At 40.2% G+C, this 18,982-nt stretch overlaps 1 protein-coding gene across 2 annotated transcripts in view; it reads left to right on the top strand.

Annotated features, from left to right (window-relative positions):
* DENND1A (DENN domain containing 1A) overlaps window positions 1-18,982 on the top strand; it is a 146,430-nt gene that overhangs the window by 28,550 nt on the left and 98,898 nt on the right. For both annotated transcript variants that reach the window (XM_058038529.1, XM_058038528.1), the window contains exons 3-4: window positions 2,008-2,051; window positions 16,703-16,752. In XM_058038529.1, coding sequence (XP_057894512.1) covers window positions 2,008-2,051; window positions 16,703-16,752 — 94 coding nt within the window. The remainder of the gene's footprint in view (window positions 1-2,007; window positions 2,052-16,702; window positions 16,753-18,982) is intronic.

The following is an 18,982-nucleotide window of genomic DNA, read 5'->3' as shown; positions in this document are numbered from 1 at the left end:
CTCCAGGAACGCAGAAGGGCTTTCAAGATGCTAAGAGAACAGGAAAAATGCATGTTTACACACACACACACACACACACGCACACAATTACTTTGTATGACTAATCTATTTTGTTGCATTTTTCAAGAATGAGAATGTAGTTTGCCATCTATGGATGAATGTGTTTAGAGCAAACACACTTTGGATTTATGTCAAATTGAGTTCCTCATTTCCCTACGATAATGGTAAATGACAAAATGTTATGTGTGGCAGTATGTGTATATATATTTATATTAAGTTTGAGAGCAATGGATCAATAGAAGGGGGGGGACATGTAGGTTTCATGTTCAGACACCATTACAAATGTCTGCAGCAATACAAATTTGTTTCTTTCATTGATTTGGGTGGGGTTTTTTTTGGGGAATTCTGAACTCTTGCCCTCCATTAATTAATTTTAAAATTATTTAAAAATATGCATCTTAATAGGTGTGGCATAGTTTCTTTTACCACTGATGCTGTACTTGCTGTGCTGAAGTGTGAAGCTGTCCTGTTAATTGCTAGCTGTGTGCTGAGGGGCCCATGCCAGCGCAGCTGGTCACATCTTTTTGTATGTTTGGACACTTTGCTCACTTTCAAAGTAAGGCTTTAAAAGGAGATCCCTTGCTCTCTGTTTCTGGTTTGCTGTGGTAATGTAGATGAGTTTGCTGATGTGTGCATGTACAGTTTGATATACTGATTATATATCACAGGGAAATGTTAAGACCAAGCATATGATTGTCTGGAAAATGTAAGGCTGGAAAGTTTATAAAAGCCTGGGCTGTTGGATTTCTCATGTGAACAAAGTACACTTTGAGAAGGAGTTTGCACCTGCTGGCAGCAGAGCTGCCATGGCCCAGCTCCTCACTCGGGGAACGCTGCTCTGGGGACTCTGGGCTGGCACCTGTGGCACAGCAGGGGAGGTACCCGTGCCACCCGTGCCACCCCTCACTGCTGAGCTGGGTGTGCCCCAGCCTGGGGCCGTGTCTGCAGCACCAAACCCAGCCTGGCACCGAAGGGCAGTGCTGCCACAATGCTGTTCATTTGCTCCTGCATTGAACTTGGTTTTGAACTCTTGCTTGGTTGTTACATGGTTTGGTGTTCGTAATTAAAAAATTATCTTTGTAGAATGGAATGTGGCCTTCTCCGATGTATTCCTTTGAAAAACGGATGGCTTTGAAGAGATCTGTTTTAAATAGGTTGTCATATAAATAATTTCAATCGTGATATTCTGTTGTTTTATGAACATCTCTAATTAAATTTAAGATAACTTCTCAGGGAATACTACCGTATTATTTATTCTGACAGCCAAAGGAGTAAGGACGTTGCATCAGTCTTGAATGCTTGCTACTCTGAAGTGTTCATACTTGTTCTCCTGATGAGAAAGGTTCCAGAGCTGTGTTAATTGCCTCTTTCAAATTCTAGATAAATATTTTTGGGTTTGTAGGGAGCATACCTTAACATAAGTAATGTAATTTTGAGGGATTTGTAATCTAGTATCACTGAAAACTGTCTATGGAGATAAATTAGCAGAGTGCCTGGAGGTGGCAAAACTGGCTGTCTGATTTTAACCAAAATGAGGTGCATTGGGTAACCATTTCCTGGAGATAAGCCCAGGTGGCAAATTGCAGCTGGAAAGATGTAGCCCAAGTACCAGCCTGAAGTTCAGTCTAGCACCAGGGCTTCTCTTAAAAAGTAATTTATATTTATATATATATATATCTATATATATGTGTGCGTGTACGTACACACAGACATTTTTGGTTTCGTGTGTTTTGTGTGTGTTTTATGTACAGCTTTTTTCTGTCTGGAGGAGGGTAAAGGGAGAGCCTTGAAAAGTCCTTCCCTGCTCTTATCAGCACAGCAGCCTCAGCTGCCCTCCTTGGATCCCCTGCCAGGGTTGCTATCATCTTCTGATCAAATATTAATGTGTGATTCTCTGCTTGCTCACTAATCCAAAGCCAATTAATATTATCTGTCAATTATTTACAGATCCTGAGGTGCGGAGGCAATTCCCAGAGGGCTACAGTGACCAGGTTTGGAATGCGTAATTAATTTTTTACATGACAAAATTTATTTCAGGGTTGTTCAACATATTATTGCTGCTCTTTTTACTGAAAGAGATAAATGCATTCTTAGAAAGAAAAAGAAGCTGTAATTAGAAGCAGAAGGATAAAAACATTTTTACACATAAAGCAGAAAACGGAAGAATTTGGATCTCATAAGATTGGTTTACAATCTCATTTTTACAAGCGAACATGAGAGCGAGAAGGAAAATTGATTAATAAATTTCACTTTTTGCCTTTAGGTGCCAGAGCCGCAGTTCATTTGGCAGAGCTCTCTGCATTGTCTGAGGTTTATAGCTGTGTTTAACTGGGCACCTGGCACTACAGCACATTTTTTAAATTCTTGCCTGATCATGCAGTCTCTAGTCTGCTTCAAAAAGATGGTATAAAAGCCCAAACGTGCGGGTAGACACACAGGGATTTATCATTTGGTTTAAACACAGATTGAGTTGGGAATTTTTCACATCATCTCTAGCTGGCTGGGGAATTAACACCTCCAGATTGCCTTGTCCTTGCCCGTGCCATGGGGAATGGCCTGGGCTCGGGCAAGGGACTGCTCTGGGCGTCCAGAGCTGGTGCCAGGCTCAGCCCTGGGCTGGGCCTGCTGTGGGTGAGCTCCTGCACCTCCAATCCTTTGAGGTGCTGAAGCTATGGCATGGTGGAGCTGGTTAACAGAACAATGAATTTGGTCTCAGTGAGTCTCTGATATTGGGTGATACCAGGTTAGGGTCAGCACAGCTATATTAGCTCAGATCCTTTCTCTCTAATTATGTTTTCACACAACATGAAATTTTGTGGCATTTAGACTAAAGCATTTAACAAATTGTTAGCTGTGCTGGCTCACCACAGCCAAGACTAATGGTTTCATATTTGGCTGTAATCCCTGTGTGCAGTGGGACCTTGACCAGGCCTTCTGGGTGGTTTTGTAGTAATAGTACTTTTTTCAAAGCACCTATTGAACTACCTGACTGCTTTTCACTGTAGTTCATTGTTAGGGCTTGCTGTACACATGGAGTATAGCATGGAACTAAAGCTTTTGGAGGACTGCATCCTTATTGCCAGTGTAGGTCTGTAGGATGTTAATAAACAGCTCTCTGAGTTTGGATTTCCATGAGGACTCTCTGCTCTTCAGCAGTGCTGTGTCTCAGGTTAATCACGAGTGAACACATGGTCCATCAGAGCTGGGACAGTCACTTGTGTCCAGGATCAAGGTGTTACAGGAGAGCCTTGTCATACAACTGACTTTATAAAATTCCTAACAATCCCCTTTCTTCTGCTGGAAATGGTTAGACTTGTGTTATATTGCTATGAATATGCAAGACTGAATGAAACTCAGAGGAGCCAGAGGCTCATAAAAATCCGTAAGATGTTCACCCAGTTCTAGTCAGAATTTCCAAACACTGATGTCAGACCCCCTGAAAACACAGAGCTCTGTTTGTGTGGTTTTGGGGTGGGGTTTTACTCTGTCAGATATTTTGCACATGCAAACTTACAGGGAAGGCAAAAGAAACAAGGCTGAACTTCTCAAATCTGAGTAGATTTCAAAGACGTTTTTCCTGTTGATGCAGGGAAGGAATATTTTCTGATCCTGGTAGCTCGATGTTCTTAAAGAGGAGAACATGTCCAGAGCTGACAGATTTAGATTTGAAAAATCACTTACTTGTGAACATTCAAGTAAGCCAGAGAGGAAGAGCTGCATCCATGTTTGTCCTTATTGATTTAGAGCTATGGAAATACAGAAGTTGCAAATCAGTCAAGTTAGATTTATTTCTTAAAACTTCTGGTTTATTATTCTTTGGAAGAAAAAAAAAAAAGTGGAAGTGCCAAGTCACTGCAGATGAAAATCCATGGTAGAAACCCCTTGATTTTTCTGTGTGTATTCTGTATGCAAAGGAGAGAGATGATCTGCATGTTAGTGCAGGCAAAAATTGTTTCTAGCAATCAAACATTTATGATTTAATCCAGAAGGAATATTTGAGTTAAATCAACACAAGGTAAAGCACTTATTAGTAAGAAAAAAAAGGAAAAACACCTCAAGTTTTTTTTTATTCATCTAAACTCTCAGTGCTTGTTTTTACATACACTGTATTTCCCATGTACCAGCACATCTGATCAGAGACCCTCGCTGCTGCTAGATGTTTTATTCTGTGTGTTCTTTGTACCTTACAGTAAAAGAATCTGTCACAAATTATTGTGCCTCACTGCTTTAGAAACTGAGAAAAAAGGGAGGTTAGATTGACATCTGTGACTGAATAATGATGACCAGCCTTTTGGCTCCCCTTGAGCCACAAAGCCAGCATTGCCTTTAGAGAGGAAAAAGGAGTAAGAAGAAAGGGGAGGGATAAAAGAGAGTTACAAATCTGTGGTCCCGGAGATGTATTACTGTTGGGCCAGTTGTCTGCGTGGTATGATAATCCATTTTGATCTTCTGTCTTAATTGTCTGCTAAAGACAAATGGGCAGTAAAAGTTCATCAGTTTCATCTTTTGCTTCTCATTTAGAGACAGAATAAATGATCCATGGCTACAGAAGAAACCTTTCTTTCTGACACGGAAGTAATGCAGACCCAACACGTTTTATTAAAATATTTCTCCCTCATTATTTCAGTCCTCTCAGCTCTGATAGATCTTACTGTTTCATGAAGAATGTAATCTGAAATGTAAATAAGGGGTTTGATACAAAGTCAGGAAGTAATGAGCAGGCCAGCCACATTGCAGGAATTTTGATTGTAATTACTGACAAAGTGAATTCTGCGTGTCCTGATTTTTTCCCCTCAAGTTGTCTTTGACATGTTCAGACCACAATGACATCTACGGTTTAAATCTGTTAAATAACTGTATAAGGGAATATTTTATAGAAAATGTCATAGACAAGGTAACTGAGGAGCCTTACCGAGGGGAGAAAATGCTAATGATTGCTCCAGGCCTCTTGAAATGGGTAAAATGGGGCTTTTTGAGTGGCAGGAGGGACACTGGAGTAGTCTTGAGATACATTTTAAAATATGAGACTGTTTTAACTTGTAGGACTGTTTTATAATAGTTTTTAAGAACAAAATGTAAATGTATGTGTTTGTGGTTTTACCTAGCATGAAATCAGTAATTGTTGGTATTATAAGCAACAGTTTTCCAGTGCTGGATTTTCGTCATGACCTCAGAATTTAAACCAGATGAGAACCCTTAGTTTTTCTTTATAAAATGCAGTCACTGTAGATAGGAGTATCCTTTCAAAAACCAGAAAAATCCTTCTGTATCTGCATTTTCTGGTTTGGCTTACTAATAAAAAGTTAGTAATGGAGTTAATGGTTTTAGGTGGAATCCTGTGCTGTTGGGATGTTGTAAATACCATCCATGGCAGGTCACCACATGAATTTTGGCTGGCCACTGTTTTGAAGATTAATCCCAAGATGAACAGCTCTCATGGGTTAATTTAAAGATAAGGAAGTGCAGCAAAGATACAAACTTCTATCAGAAACAATACAGCAAATAGTTGTTGTATAAATATATAGATATGGAAAGTAGTAAAACAATCAATGGAAGGTGTAGGAGGAATTACACAACCTTGGAAAATGCAGTACATTTCAAAATACTTTATTTCGAGTAGTGCATCATTTGGTTGCTGACTGTTTTAATCTCTATAGCTCATCTGAAAAGGAAAGGAGAAATGCTGTTGTGATGGTTGCAGTTTGTGAGCTGCTCTCAGTGGTATGATGGCTTGTCTGTAATTTGATGAACTATTGTATGTTCAGTTAATTACTCCAGGAATGACTGAGGTATGCGTGCTTGCAAGCTGGTACTTATGCAGATTGCTACTTCTATTCTGCTGGTAATTTTTCTTTCCACTGACATCGAAACAGAGTTTATAACGAAACCAGCAATCTTTATACACTTATAGATAAACTATAAAACTTTATAGCAGTCTTTATTTAGAAACTAATGGTCTTTCTTGTACAGGGTCTATGAGCATTGTGCAAACATTGCACACGGGGAAAAATAAAAAGCACTTTCTTTGTGTCATTGAGAGTTGTGTGATTGGAGAGCCTTTACACAGTGCTGGCCACTAATGGAGCATAAACTCCCTGTCCTAGAAAGTCTGTGTGCACTGAGGGCCCGAGCTGCTTGTGCAGGGGTGATTATAATCCACTTGGATATTTCTGAATTGCACATCGTCTGAGGATAAACTTTTTACCTTACAGGTTGCATACACAGTATGATAAAACCTGTCTTAAAAAAAAAAAAAAAGAGCTGTCCTTTTGGGAGCAGATGAAGGGTGGGAAAGGCTGAGCTGTTAGTAATTGAGAAAATGTAGGAAAGTGGTTCTGGTGTTTTTTGTTTTTAAGCCTGTGGTTGAAGTAGCTGCTGCACATGATCCTATCTGGGAAAGAGCTGAGGTGGAAATGTTTGGTTTCCTGTTTGTGCATCATTGATAGCATTAATTGAATGTCTTTTCACTTATGATATCTCAGAAGTCATGGTGCAGGGCAGAAGTGGTAAAAGTGCAGAAAGCAAATAGTAATTAACTGGCAATTAATGTTTGGAAGGAGTACAGGAGGTTCCTTGATTTTGGCCTGACATTACCTGAGGTAGTGTTGGACTCTGGAGTCTGTCTGTGAAAACCACACCAAAAGCCAGTGTCCAGAAGTCAGAAGAATTCTGAATAGAAATAGAGGAATAATTGTGTTCAACTGTGAGGAAGTATGGCCAAGCCACTTTCTAAACCATCTCAATTCTCTTTAGTGAAAAATTTGAATAGATATTGGAAGTTTGCTAAACACAATTTGATTTTACTACAGATGATTCAGCGAGTGCAAATATTACTGGCTACAGTCGTATGGCCTTTGTTATACAAGAGGTCAGACTAGATGATCATAATGGTCCCTTCTGGTCTTAAAAATCTGTGAATATATGAATAATTTAAAGCCTGTCCTGCGAACCCTTATTCGTTGAGGTGGTGATATTAAAATCCTGTGGGACTGCTTGTGTGAGTAAAGGTTGTGGGATCAGGCCTAGAGTGAGTAATCATTATCACTTTGGTTTAAATTTATTGATAAAGGTATAAAATATTCACTGCAGGTAAAGCTGGGTTTCTTTAAAATGAGAGATGCTTCAGCAGTATTATTCTACTTGGGTTTGGTGAGGTAGTCAGTAGCAAAAGAGTTTTGGAAGTTGTTTTGTACCAGGTCCTGAACCATTCAGGTTTATACTGGTGCTCTTGATTGATTCATAAACTATTTCAAAATTATTCTTTAGAGACTTGTGATATGTAGAAAGCATCTTTGTTTCGTTTAAGGAGAGTATGAAATACCAGTCAAGGTCCTGCCAGTGGGGGTTTGGGCAGGTTGAGGTACAGCCAGCTCATCTCTGCACATGAAACTCTTCCTTGCTCTGGCTGCTGGTGGTGTTTGCATGGACAGCAAGTGAGAAGTGCTGTCCCTTGCAGAGGAGGTTTGTTGGTGATGATAGGTGACACTCCTTGGTATTCACACACCCCATCCTTCACCTGTGTCTGGACAGCAGCATGGAACTGGTGGCATGCCACAGGGACAAGCTGGACATGACCCTTGTTAAACCAGGGGAGTCTGAAGTTCTTTGCTTTCACTTGGAAAACTTCAGATTCTGTTTGGTCATATCAGCTCTCCTTTCTTGAAGTAAAAACCACTTTCCAGGGCTCTCAGGTTTTGACCACAATTCTCCCTAACATATTCTCGTATTTGAAAATATGAAAGTTGTAGAAATGCTGATCAATTTAAAAAGCTTTATCCTCTTATAACCTTCAATTGTCTGAAGTGATCACTGACTCCATCTCATCTCTGCAAAATGTTAGAGAAGTTCTTTTTGGCCTGTGGGCAAGAGTGTCCTCATCATACTCATCATTTTAGTCTTTGTTCTTTAGGGAATTCTCAAACCGGTGTGATGGGAACACGAGCCTGGGAAACAGGGCCTTGGGAAGTTTCAAAGTTGGGCAGCTGTTGCCCCCTTTGGGATGCTTGCTCAGTTTGGTTACACTTCCTCTCTGCAGCAGGCAGATACCACCTGGGTGAGGGAGGTGGTAACCACTTTGTTAGGGGCAGCTTCAAACCCGTTCCTCAGCAGGGAGGAGCATCTTGGGCACAGCACTTGGGCACCTGTGAGGGGGTGAATCCAGGGGTTGTACAGCTGCTGCTGCTTGACAGTGCTGGGACAGCGCATCCTTAGCAGGCAGATTTCATTTTCAGGTAACAACTCTCAAAGTGTTGTTCTGTTTTCCTCTAAGTCTGCTGGCGCTGGTGGGACTGGTTCCCTCAGGACTCAGGAATGAGCTCAGTTGTTGGTTTGGATTCCCAGTGCAGAGCTTATTTCTGCTGAGGGTGATGCTGATGGGGAATTATGGTAGGAAATGACAAAGGGAATTCAGGATTCTCTTTGGTAACCAGTGCAGGAAGAAATTGAAGTCTAATGTTCATCTCACACAGTTTTTAATGCTTTGAGTTTCTATGAAAGACCTTTTCAGTGAAATTACTTGGTTTTGCAGTGAGAGATGGTAGAATTTCTCTAATATGGAAATGGCAGAAATGTGATTCCAGAGAGCTCCTGTGCACAGAGGCAGAGGTTGGTGAATCCTTACCTTGTCCTCTTAGACACAAAATCCTGCTCTTGGCTCTAAAGTGTTCCAACATTGCAAGTTTCTGTACATTCTTTTTCTTGGGCAAGAGATGGGAGTTGATTTTTAATGATATTTACTATTTGTTGAACTAAATTATTTATTTGTTTTTGATTTTTCTCTTTTCTTTCTTTCTTTTTTTTTTTTTTTTTTTTTTTGCTGGTTATTTGTTGATAACATCCTAGGGATTAATTTTTCCTTTCATTCAGTTTCCCATCTGTTGTGCCTGGATGTGGCAGAAGTGTATATGAAAATTTGCACCCAGCTAGAAGAGATTGCGATCTTTTAAAAAGACAAAACTGTTTGTGGGTTTTTTCCTACTTTATGAAAAATGAATCTCCTGTTGGGACTGAACTACAGTGCAGATTTATAAAGGTGTAATGTAGTTACATGGGCAGGTTTTGATTTTAGGTTTTAATTTCAGTTTGGAGCTCTGGCCCTTCTCTTGTAACATATTATATTTGTGAGAATGAACTCCTGTGGCTTGCATTATCTGAGTGTAGCAAAGATGAAATCTGGTTGTGTACATGACTGAAAGTCCAAGCTGCCACAATAGTCTCCTGTGATGATAAAGTTGATATTTGATGAACAGAGCTCTTTTTTGGGTGCTGCAGCAGACAGTGCTTCCAGGTATTTCCTTGCCTGGATTCTGGGGAGGCTGCACAGTGGATGGGGCAGTGGTGATTAGCAAAGCCTGATCCTGCCCAGTTATGTAAACAGAGCATTTCTTTCACACACATCTTGTTAACTCTCTGCTGCAGACCTTTATTGGTGCTTCTTCAATAATTTGTTTAAACTATGCAGTACAGATTCCTTATTTTAGCACTAAGACTTACAAAGGCTTCTTTTAGCAGCCTTTAATTTCGTACTTATGTATGTGACATAGCCTGTGGCTGTGATCTCTGCTGTGAATCTGCAGTTGTTTTGGGATGAAAGCAGAAGGCAGCTGGAAACTCAGTAGCTACATCTAGCTGTCTACCTAGAGAAGGCCTTGATTTCAAGTTTATCTAAACAAGCTCGACTAATCCCAACTATCTGGGGGGATCCACTGTCAAAACAAGCAGCATGGCCCTAAGGCAAACACAACCATACAGAAATGAAGGCTGGGACTTCCAATACTCCAATGACTGCATACTGGAGGCTTTTTTTCCTGAAAAGAGAGTAAGAGAGGTACAATTTGCATAATGCCTTTTCATCAGGAACTTTTGGAAAGCTGACAGAGGTCCAGCTTATAGCGCTGTAGCCACAATACAGAGTCTATAGGAGAATCCTTGAATGACCTGACCATATTGAAAGAAAAAATGAAAGCATCGAAGTATAGCCAAGTGAGTGTGGAAAAGAGGGCTGCTGCATTGTCTAACATCTGCTCTACTTCTCGTTAGTTTTGTTCTTTGGTATTCTATGTGGACTTTGGAGAAACCTAAGACAGCCTAACATGAATCCTATAATCTTCCTTCTGAATATTTATGTAGTGTGCCAGCCTCTAAGCTGTCCTTTGCATCTTCCTACTTCCCCCTCATTTTCATGCTCTCAAATGAGGCCAACATTTCAAAAGCTAAATAAATGTTTGTGAATGTTTATAAAAGATTTGCATAAATTTGTCCTTGTTTGACAAAGATCACTTTTTTCTTATGCCAGTTCTGAAATATTTTAAAGGTTTCAGTGCTTGTCTTGACAACAAAGTCCTGCCTCAGAGAACAATGATTGCTGATTAAGTGGGTATGTGCTCGGAGCTGAATAGACCGATGGAGACGAGGGCTGAAAAGGCCACTCATCTTAAGCCAGAATTATAATATTTAACAAATGCTAACCCAAGGGTAGATTTAAAGCTTTGGTTTTGGTGCAGTGTACCTGTGCAACTTATGGGCTGAGCAGGATGTGATTATCTTTTCACAGCTAATAGTTCTCACTTCGTTTCTGCTAAATCTGCAAGGGAAAATACTCCTCGGTTTTAGTAATTAAATGTTTAAAATACATTTAATTGAATCAGTGTTCCAGCTCTCTGCTATTGACACTTCTTACCTTTACCAATTGATCACTGTTTACGCACATAATTGGACCTGATTTTTTTAATGCCTGTTAGTATAATTTTTCAATTATTTGTGATTTAAGAGTGGAACAATTATTCAACAGTACAACAGTAGCTGTAGATTTTTTTTTTTTTTAGCTAAAATCTATTTCTCTCAGAATGAAACTAAATCTCTGCTTTTAGTGAAGGGATTTTAAAGACATTTGTTGAGGAGATCTCTTTGAAAAACTGCTTAAATATTTAGTTCAGCTTTACTTTCAGCTTTTTTTTTCTACTGCAGAAAAGTAATAGTCGTTCCTGTTCTTTTGTTCTATGAGTTGAGAGGTTGAAGTTGTCATTAAGGCAAAAACTAGAGCTACTTCTCTGCCACAGTTTTTATCACATCTGCTAGGCCTGTGTCCCAGGAGGAGCTGAGCAGAGCCCGGAATTCAGCACAGGCCCATTATCTGCTGCCTCTGCGTGTGTTGTAAAAGGAGTGAGACCTCAGGGAGGCTTGGAGCCTCCTCCCGTGTAATGTCCAAATCAGATTTGAAGGACTGGTGGCAGGAAAGCTTTGGCCTTGGGGTGTGAATTCTAAGAAACAGAGTCACAATTAGGTTTAAAAAATTCAGGGATTTTGAGCTTTATCTTGAAATATGTTTTTAGTAATGCAAGGAGAAAAGTTGCCCATCTGTGCACATATTTTGTACGTTTAAAATATTTAAATGCTAGCAAGCCTCAATATGCTTAGGAAATGTTATTTATCTCCTGCTCTTCCTGTTTCCATGATTGTGGATATGCATGTTGGGGGTTTTTTGTTTGTTTGTTTGTTTAAAACAGCGTTTTCCTGAGAACAATCAGTTACCTTCAATGAAATGATGTTATTTTGTATGGCCCTGTTCCCCTGCTGACCCTCAGACAGGGACAGGCGTCTTTGGGAGAAAAACCCTCCCCTAATTCAGGCTTTAGAATTGCTCAGAGAGAGTTGGTGGATTTCTGAAACACCGAACAAATGGATAATCTAGTGCTATAAAGTTGTATTGGAATACAAGTAGAATTAGAAAAGTAGAGATAAAACTAAATTCAGGCAATTTAAAGTCATTCTCTTAAGCAAATTATGTCCACATTTTTTTTGGGCATATAATATTCTTTTAAAGAACTGATGAAAATAATTTATTAAAATATTTAGTACATTACAAAATTCAGTAATGCTCAGGAAGGATATAAGGCATAAAAAGATTTTATTGCAAAATCAATGCAATATGAAATGTGACATAAATATTTTAAACAAGCAATGATTTTTTAAAAAGAATCTGTGTTGTACCAGTTTTCTCAAAACTAGAAAAACCTTTTGAACTTAAAGAAATTTTGGGTTTAAGGTTATTGTTTGCTTTTTTGAATTCTTAAGCCTATTATTCCCTAGCAGTGGATCATTTAATTAATTGTTAGCTTAAAATTATCCAAATAGATTAATTAAATATAAGAGCAGTTTACAATTCCTTGGGTATAGGAGACATTAATGGACAACCCAAGTTGAATTGGATAATATTTTGCTTCAGTTAATCTCTTAGCACTTTTTAATGCAATATTAAGATTCTATAGTGTTCAGATTTGATGCTGCATCTGAGGAGCAGTGCAGTCCCCATAGCTGCTCCTTGGCCACGTGGGGATGCTGCTCCCTGTGCTCACACACCCTGAGCCCCTCAGGCTGGGGGCATTTCTCCTCTGGGCCCTCCTTGTTCTCCAGTTCCTCCATCCCTCCTCAGTCTGATGATGTTCTTGGAAGTCTCCTGGTGTCCCTCCGTGCAGAGGGAGTGTTTGGTGCTGCTTTGCTGGGTTCAGGTGGCCTTTCAAGCTGGGTAAGGTGAGAAGTGTTTCCACCCTCTCTGTAGCATTTCATTTGCAGCAGCCTCGGCTGTACTTTGCCTCAGGTGTAAGGGCAAGGAAATGAAACAGCAATCTCCCTTGTTCATCACAGGGTCATCTCTTCTCCATGGGGAACTCCTCTCACTGGCCATGCTCTGCTCTCTTGTAACACATACTTGTGGGGGTTTGGGTTCCTTCCTTTCCACTCCCTCCAGGATCCACAGCTGAATGTCCAGTCTCTGCTCTGGGTGGTCCTTCCAATTTCATCTGGATTTCCCTCAGGTTTTCCATTCCAGGCTCCCTGCCTGTTGGTTTGTGTTGTTTCCCTGCTCTGACTCCCATTCCTATGGAGGTATCATACTTCAATCATTCAGCATTTTCCACAGATCTCCTGGTATTCTAACTTCTTTTCTGTCCCACTTCTCCCCACACTTCTTGTTCTCCTTTGCATCTCTGGTGTCTCGTGCATCTTTCTAGGACAGATACTTTGCAGCAGACCCTTCTCTAGCCCAGGCATTTGCACATCATTTATCAGTGCAGTTTTATTTAATTGCAGCTGCACGTGGGATATTTGTTAGTGATGTTCATTTGAGCAGAAGTGAAGCAACCCACTGTATTTAAGAGAATCTGAAGTTGTTCTGTTGATTTGGAAGTGGGAGCATACGGTGAAGGGTTTAAAAATAAAAAAGACTTCAGCTTGCATATTAAATTCACAAGTGAATGTGCACATTTTTGCAGCATTGTTGAGCTTTCTTTACTGTTTGGTTGCAGCAGGGAGATGGTTTGGGCCACAAGCCCGGTGTGTATTGTGTGTATTTCCCAGCCTGGCTTTCCAAGTCTGTCCTGCCTGTGTAGGAAAGCCTTGCAGAGCCTGCCTCACCTTCAGAGGTGGCTGTGCCACAGAAGGGCTGAGCGCGCTGTTCCTGCCTCAATTATTCTGAAAACTTTGCTACTGAAACCAAACTTAATCAATGAGCTCTGTGTTGTCTCCGATAAGTTATGTACTGCCTGTATTGATTGGGAAGGATTTTAGAAAAGCCATGTGGGGTTTCTAATGTCAGCAGTGTTTTGATTATGAAAAGAGTTGGAACCTTGGGACGGGGAGCCAGGTGGTGCCTGGGCTGCAGCCCCCGGTGCCGCGGCTGCGCCGCCTCCCCCGGGACACGGTTCATGCCCTGCACTTTAGCTCTGCTGCCTGGCTGCTGGAGATGCACTTTTTGCTCATTAAAATGTTAAAAATCAAACTGCATGTAAAAAGATTTCTGAAAATATAAACTTGGGGATTGATCCAGAAAACTGGCGCGTGGTCCCCTGGAGACGCCGGCAGCAGCTCCCGGGTAATTTGTGTTGATCAGCTGCCTGGCCTGCATTGCTGGGGGGCTCTGCTCTTCTTTTTAGGGGCTCTTGCTTTACAGGCACTTATGCAGGTTTTTCTGTAGGAAAATAGCCATAAGGGAATATAACAAGAAAACAGACTATTGATACTTCCTCTGTGCTTCATGTTGGGTTAAAAAAAAAAAAAAAATTATAAGATGTTGACATGGAGCAATTGTAGGTTTTGTTTTGTCTGAAATCATAAAGAAATGAAGGATTTTCTAGGTCATAAGTAATAATCTATAGAGATTGGGTAGAATGTTGCAGATGAATGATGTAGGTATTGTTTGTCTTTCTAACTGAGGAGTATGTAAAGAATTAAAAAAAGGCAGCATTATATTTAGAGTAACGAGCTTGCAACTTGAGCAAAAATGGGATAGTTCTCCAGTAACTGTTTTCTTACATGCAAAATATCAGCAGTTTTCGTTTTCCTAATTAAAAACTACTTCTACATATGGTATTTATATTATTTTATTAGTTACCATTGAAAAATAAGTCTGCAGTTAACCTGTGCTAGTCTCAGTTTTTTTGGTTACGAATCGAGGCAGATAAGAATTGGTGTATAATGAATAGCAAATTATGTTGAATGACATTGCAGAAGTCAGAGAATAATACCACTGTAAAATCTTTCTTTAAAAAAGAAGGCAGTTTAGAGCAGTACAGAGCCAATATATGGCCTGTTTATGTGAACATTTCCTTTGCTGAGTTTAGGAAGCTGTAAATATCAAGGAATAAGTGCAGAGTAAGTTCTGAGTAATTCGCTTTTCCAGTGACACAATGCTGATGAGATGCTGAATGTTTTATTATGTGAATGGTTTCACTTGCAGTTACAGGAATTATTCAAGTCATCAAAATAATGGAGAGGATATATTGTGCCATTTTGAGGCGACTGATGGCTTTGTCTTCTTGCACTATTTTATTTCACAATGTTATGCATCTATATGATTTTGTTTCTGAAAATCAGTGTGTATTGATCAGGCAAATGAAGATACAGGCACTTTGTTCTCCTGATGTAATGATTTCACAATTTCAGAATTCTTTTGTAGGTTTTGTTTGTTTGTTTGCTGGCATTTTGCACTGTAAGAATTCAATTGTGGCAAAGGACCACTGTGTGATAGAATTTGTCCATATGCAGTTTTTGTGCATGAGCAAGTGGAGTTGTTCAGCTTGTGAAAGTCAGTGAGATTCTGCACCAGCGGGAACCCGATCATATTAATGAGACCTTTACTATCAAGGCATTATTTTGTATCAAAATCGAGATTTCTGCAGAGTTTACTCTGCAATCTGCATTGCTCCTTTCCAAGTTTCCTGCTGCAATTCAAAGGAGGAGACGTCTTTGCTCTACATGGCATTCTTCAATAGATCCTTTCTTGTTCTTTAAAAACAGGAGGTTGTTAAATAATCTATCAATAAACTGTCAAGAAGTCAAAGTTTCCATATCTGTTTTTGCCTGAAATCCTCAGAACTTGCCACATTTTAGTTGTCAAGAAACCTCCAAAGCAGAGTGTGAGCAGTTGAGCCTGAAACCACGGCTCAGGATGGGCTGTGCTGGTTTGAATTATGCAGGAGGAGCATGTTCCTGCAAGGGAGTCAATATGTTTTGTGCTTCACTGGAGAGGTTATTAGATTGATGGAGTTTATTTGGGAATGATGGCATTTGGCTTAGAAATAAATGAAGCAAGAAGCATCTATTTAGTTATTGATGATAATTTATTGCTATTGGTCAGAAAAGTGTTGATTTTATCAGAGGGTTTGTTGTTTGTTCAGGGTTCTGAAAGCAGAAATGGAATTTACACTTCAGGACCTGAAATATTGAAGTGTGAGGAGAACGAGCAATGAATTGGCTGTAGGAAAGATTGTAAACTGAGAGAACTTTATGGTGTCTTGTGGGTTACAGAATTCAAATTTTGAATATCTAGTGGTTTGCTTTTGTCTATGAACACAACTGTTTTGGGGCAAATATATTTCTGGTTTTGCCTCTTTAGTGACTGTATTTGTTTAATATTGTAAAGTTGAAAATGATTAATTTATCTGCTGATCATGTTTTCACTTTTCGTGTTCATCCTTTTCTTTGCTCTCATGCTTAAATGCTTTTCTGTTTGTGGTGCTGTTTTGCAACTTCTAGAAAATGGTTTGTATGTTAAACAATCCATATCAATTTTAATACACATTATTTTAATCAGTCTTTTAACTCTTGAGATTTCCTTTCTAATAGCAGTAGGCAACATTAAACATTCCTGCTATGAGACCTATTGGCTTCATCTTTTGTTATTTATCTTGCTGATGTTAGGAAGTATTCTCTAATCCCCAGCCCTCTGTTCCTAGGTAACAGTCCAAGCTGTGCCAGCAGGAGTGGTCCTGCCAGGCCAGGCCCATGTGGGTTGGTGTTATTCACTGTGATCCATATGGCCAGGGTAGGGACTGTCCCCAGAGAGGTGTTAACACTCAACAACCCAACCTCCTCCTCCTCTTGGGACAATTGCTGCATGGCTCCTGCTGCCTGCCCATGTGTGAATCTTGATTAATTTTTCATTTTTAATGAAGTTTGATCATGTTTATTATTTCACATGATTGACTGCCTGGTACTACTTCCATGTAATTGATAAAGCCCATATTTCTTCATCTGTCTTTTATTTCTTCAGGGCAAACTTGTGAAATTGTGTGATGTGGTTAATATTAGATTTATTGGTCCCCATAGATGTATAAATTATCTTTTTTTTCTCTCTCTCTCTGTACAGGAAGTTCTACAGACTCTGACCAAGTTTTGTTTCCCCTTCTATGTGGACAGGTATTGTTAGCTTTTCAAACTTTACAAGAAAATAAGCTTGTCAATAAAACCCCTGTAGAAAATAAAAGCCATACCATTCATAGTGTTCTGTCTGTGTGACTGGGACTTAAAGCACCTGAGTGCAAATTATAGTCTCAGAATCACTTTTTCCTGGGGTTTTTATGGGCACAATGAAACAAAAAGAAATTTTAAAAGTTGGAGTTGTTTGGTGGGAATACTCTGAGGGCATTTTTTTTCACTTCTGCATAATGCTTGAATGGAAAATGCTTGGGTAGGAATTCTCCAATATGCATATTAATATCAAAGCTTTGTTTGCTTGTGCATTTTATTTCTTAATTGCCAAAATTTGGGTGGGACAATCAATGAAATGCTTTACATTTGAAGGCCTCTTGATGTTGCTGGAATGCTGCTGCTTTACTTGACAGCTACTTAAGGTGGCTTCTGATTTTGGGGGAGAAATTGTAAAGTGAATGTGAGAAGATCTGAGAATATTTACTTCCTGTAATTTAGGAAACTGTAAAACTTTTTTAGTTTTGCATTTACTGTGAGTTATTCTTGATGGTTTCATGAAAAGAACAATTGAAATTTTGAAAGACTGCACCAGTGCTCATCTCATCTCTGAGCATCACTTAATTGGTCAGAATGACTTGTCTTCATCAGCTGAGACACAGAATGGTTTGGGTTGAGGGAATTGACCTTTACTGTGATTAAACTGCTGCAAGTGTTTTTCTCATTTTAGAATTTGGAATCCCTGTTTTACTGCTCATCCTTTTCATTTCCTAAGGGGTGGAAGCAGGGAAATACTCATACATTTTTCTCATTTCTAGTTCCTACCACAAATAGTTATGCTTTCTGTATGTAGATTTATTGTACCTAGGGGTTTTGTTTGTTCTGTTGTTTTTGGTTTTCCTCAGCAATATAACATTTTGAAAGATAGAACACTGAAAACCCATATGGGGTGCAAATGAGAACATAATGAAAAGTGATTCCCATTTCTGGATCCACTTGTTTGTCTGAATATCACAGACTGTCACTGAAAGACTGCAGCCAGCCAGTTGGAATGAAAAGGAGACATTGTCACCCAGAACACACCTAGTAATTTCAGGTGGAGAGTGGACTCGCACCCTGCAGGAGGCAGAGCACACCCAGGCTAAGGCTGTGGCAGCTGGAGGAGATGCTTGTGCTCCTTCTCCTGTGGGTGTGAAAGAGGCAGGGGTGGCACTGGAGGTTCTGCTCTCAGGCACAGACACTCCACAGACCCTCCATTCTTTTTGCCCTGATTCTGTTCCTGAGTTTGGCACTGCTCAGAGCCCCAGGGGCTGGCTGGCCATTCCTTCAGGCAGTGGCCCAGAGTTTGCTGCTGTTGTGGTGTGGAGTGAGGCAGAGGCTCTGCTCCAGCTGCAGGAGTGCAGAGCTGCTCCCTGCTCCTGCTCCCTGCCAGGGTGCTGTTGGGCAGGTGGGGGTGCTGGGGGGGATTTATGGAAATCATTCCTCTCCCCTTCCCTCCAGCCCGAACTTCTGTCTGCCCCCTTAGAGATGAGGTTTGTGCTGCCTCCTTCCTGAGAGGCTCTAAATAGACCTTCTGCCCATTTGAAAGCAGAGCTGTGAATCCAAAGGGTTGATAGTAAAATCTTTGGAAGAAGACTTTTTGTGTGGGGAAGTTTATCCTTCCCTGTGAAAAACTGGCCCCAAACTTGAGCAGGACCTGCCAGCAAGGTTTGCTTTCTCCAGGTCACATGAATGCAGGACTCTCTGGGTTTGCTCTGGAGGAACTCACCAGCTTGTCTGAGTTGTTTAATAAACAAGCTTCTCCCTGCTGCTAATGAAACGTGGTTTTTCCCCCTGTTCCATAATTTTAATTGTCAGTTCTGATGCTATTTCTCACACACGCTCTGCTCTCAACCTTGTTAAAATTAAGCATATAATCCCCTTTTAAAACACCATACTAAAATCACCATAGTAACATTACATCCAAGCTTTACAGATAAAACACACCACCAGCGAGGGATTTTTGGGTATCCCCAGCAGCTCAGTGTGGTTTATGGAAGTAGTTGCTCTGCTGACATTTAGATTTCAGGAGGATGATAGTACTCACACTGGCTAATTCTCAGACTGTTGGAATGCTTTAAATATCTGTCTTTTTGTTCATCTTCATCACAGCATGTTTTCCCTTCCCTGTTTGGAATCCACTGAAGGATTCTTCTTTCTAAGCTGGACAGTGACATCTTTC

The sequence above is a fragment of the Melospiza georgiana genome, chromosome 20, assembly GCF_028018845.1.
Source record: "Melospiza georgiana isolate bMelGeo1 chromosome 20, bMelGeo1.pri, whole genome shotgun sequence".
Taxonomy (NCBI): domain Eukaryota; kingdom Metazoa; phylum Chordata; class Aves; order Passeriformes; family Passerellidae; genus Melospiza; species Melospiza georgiana.
The sequence above is the reverse complement of the archived record's forward strand: the minus strand, read 5'-3'. Positions and strand labels throughout refer to the sequence as shown.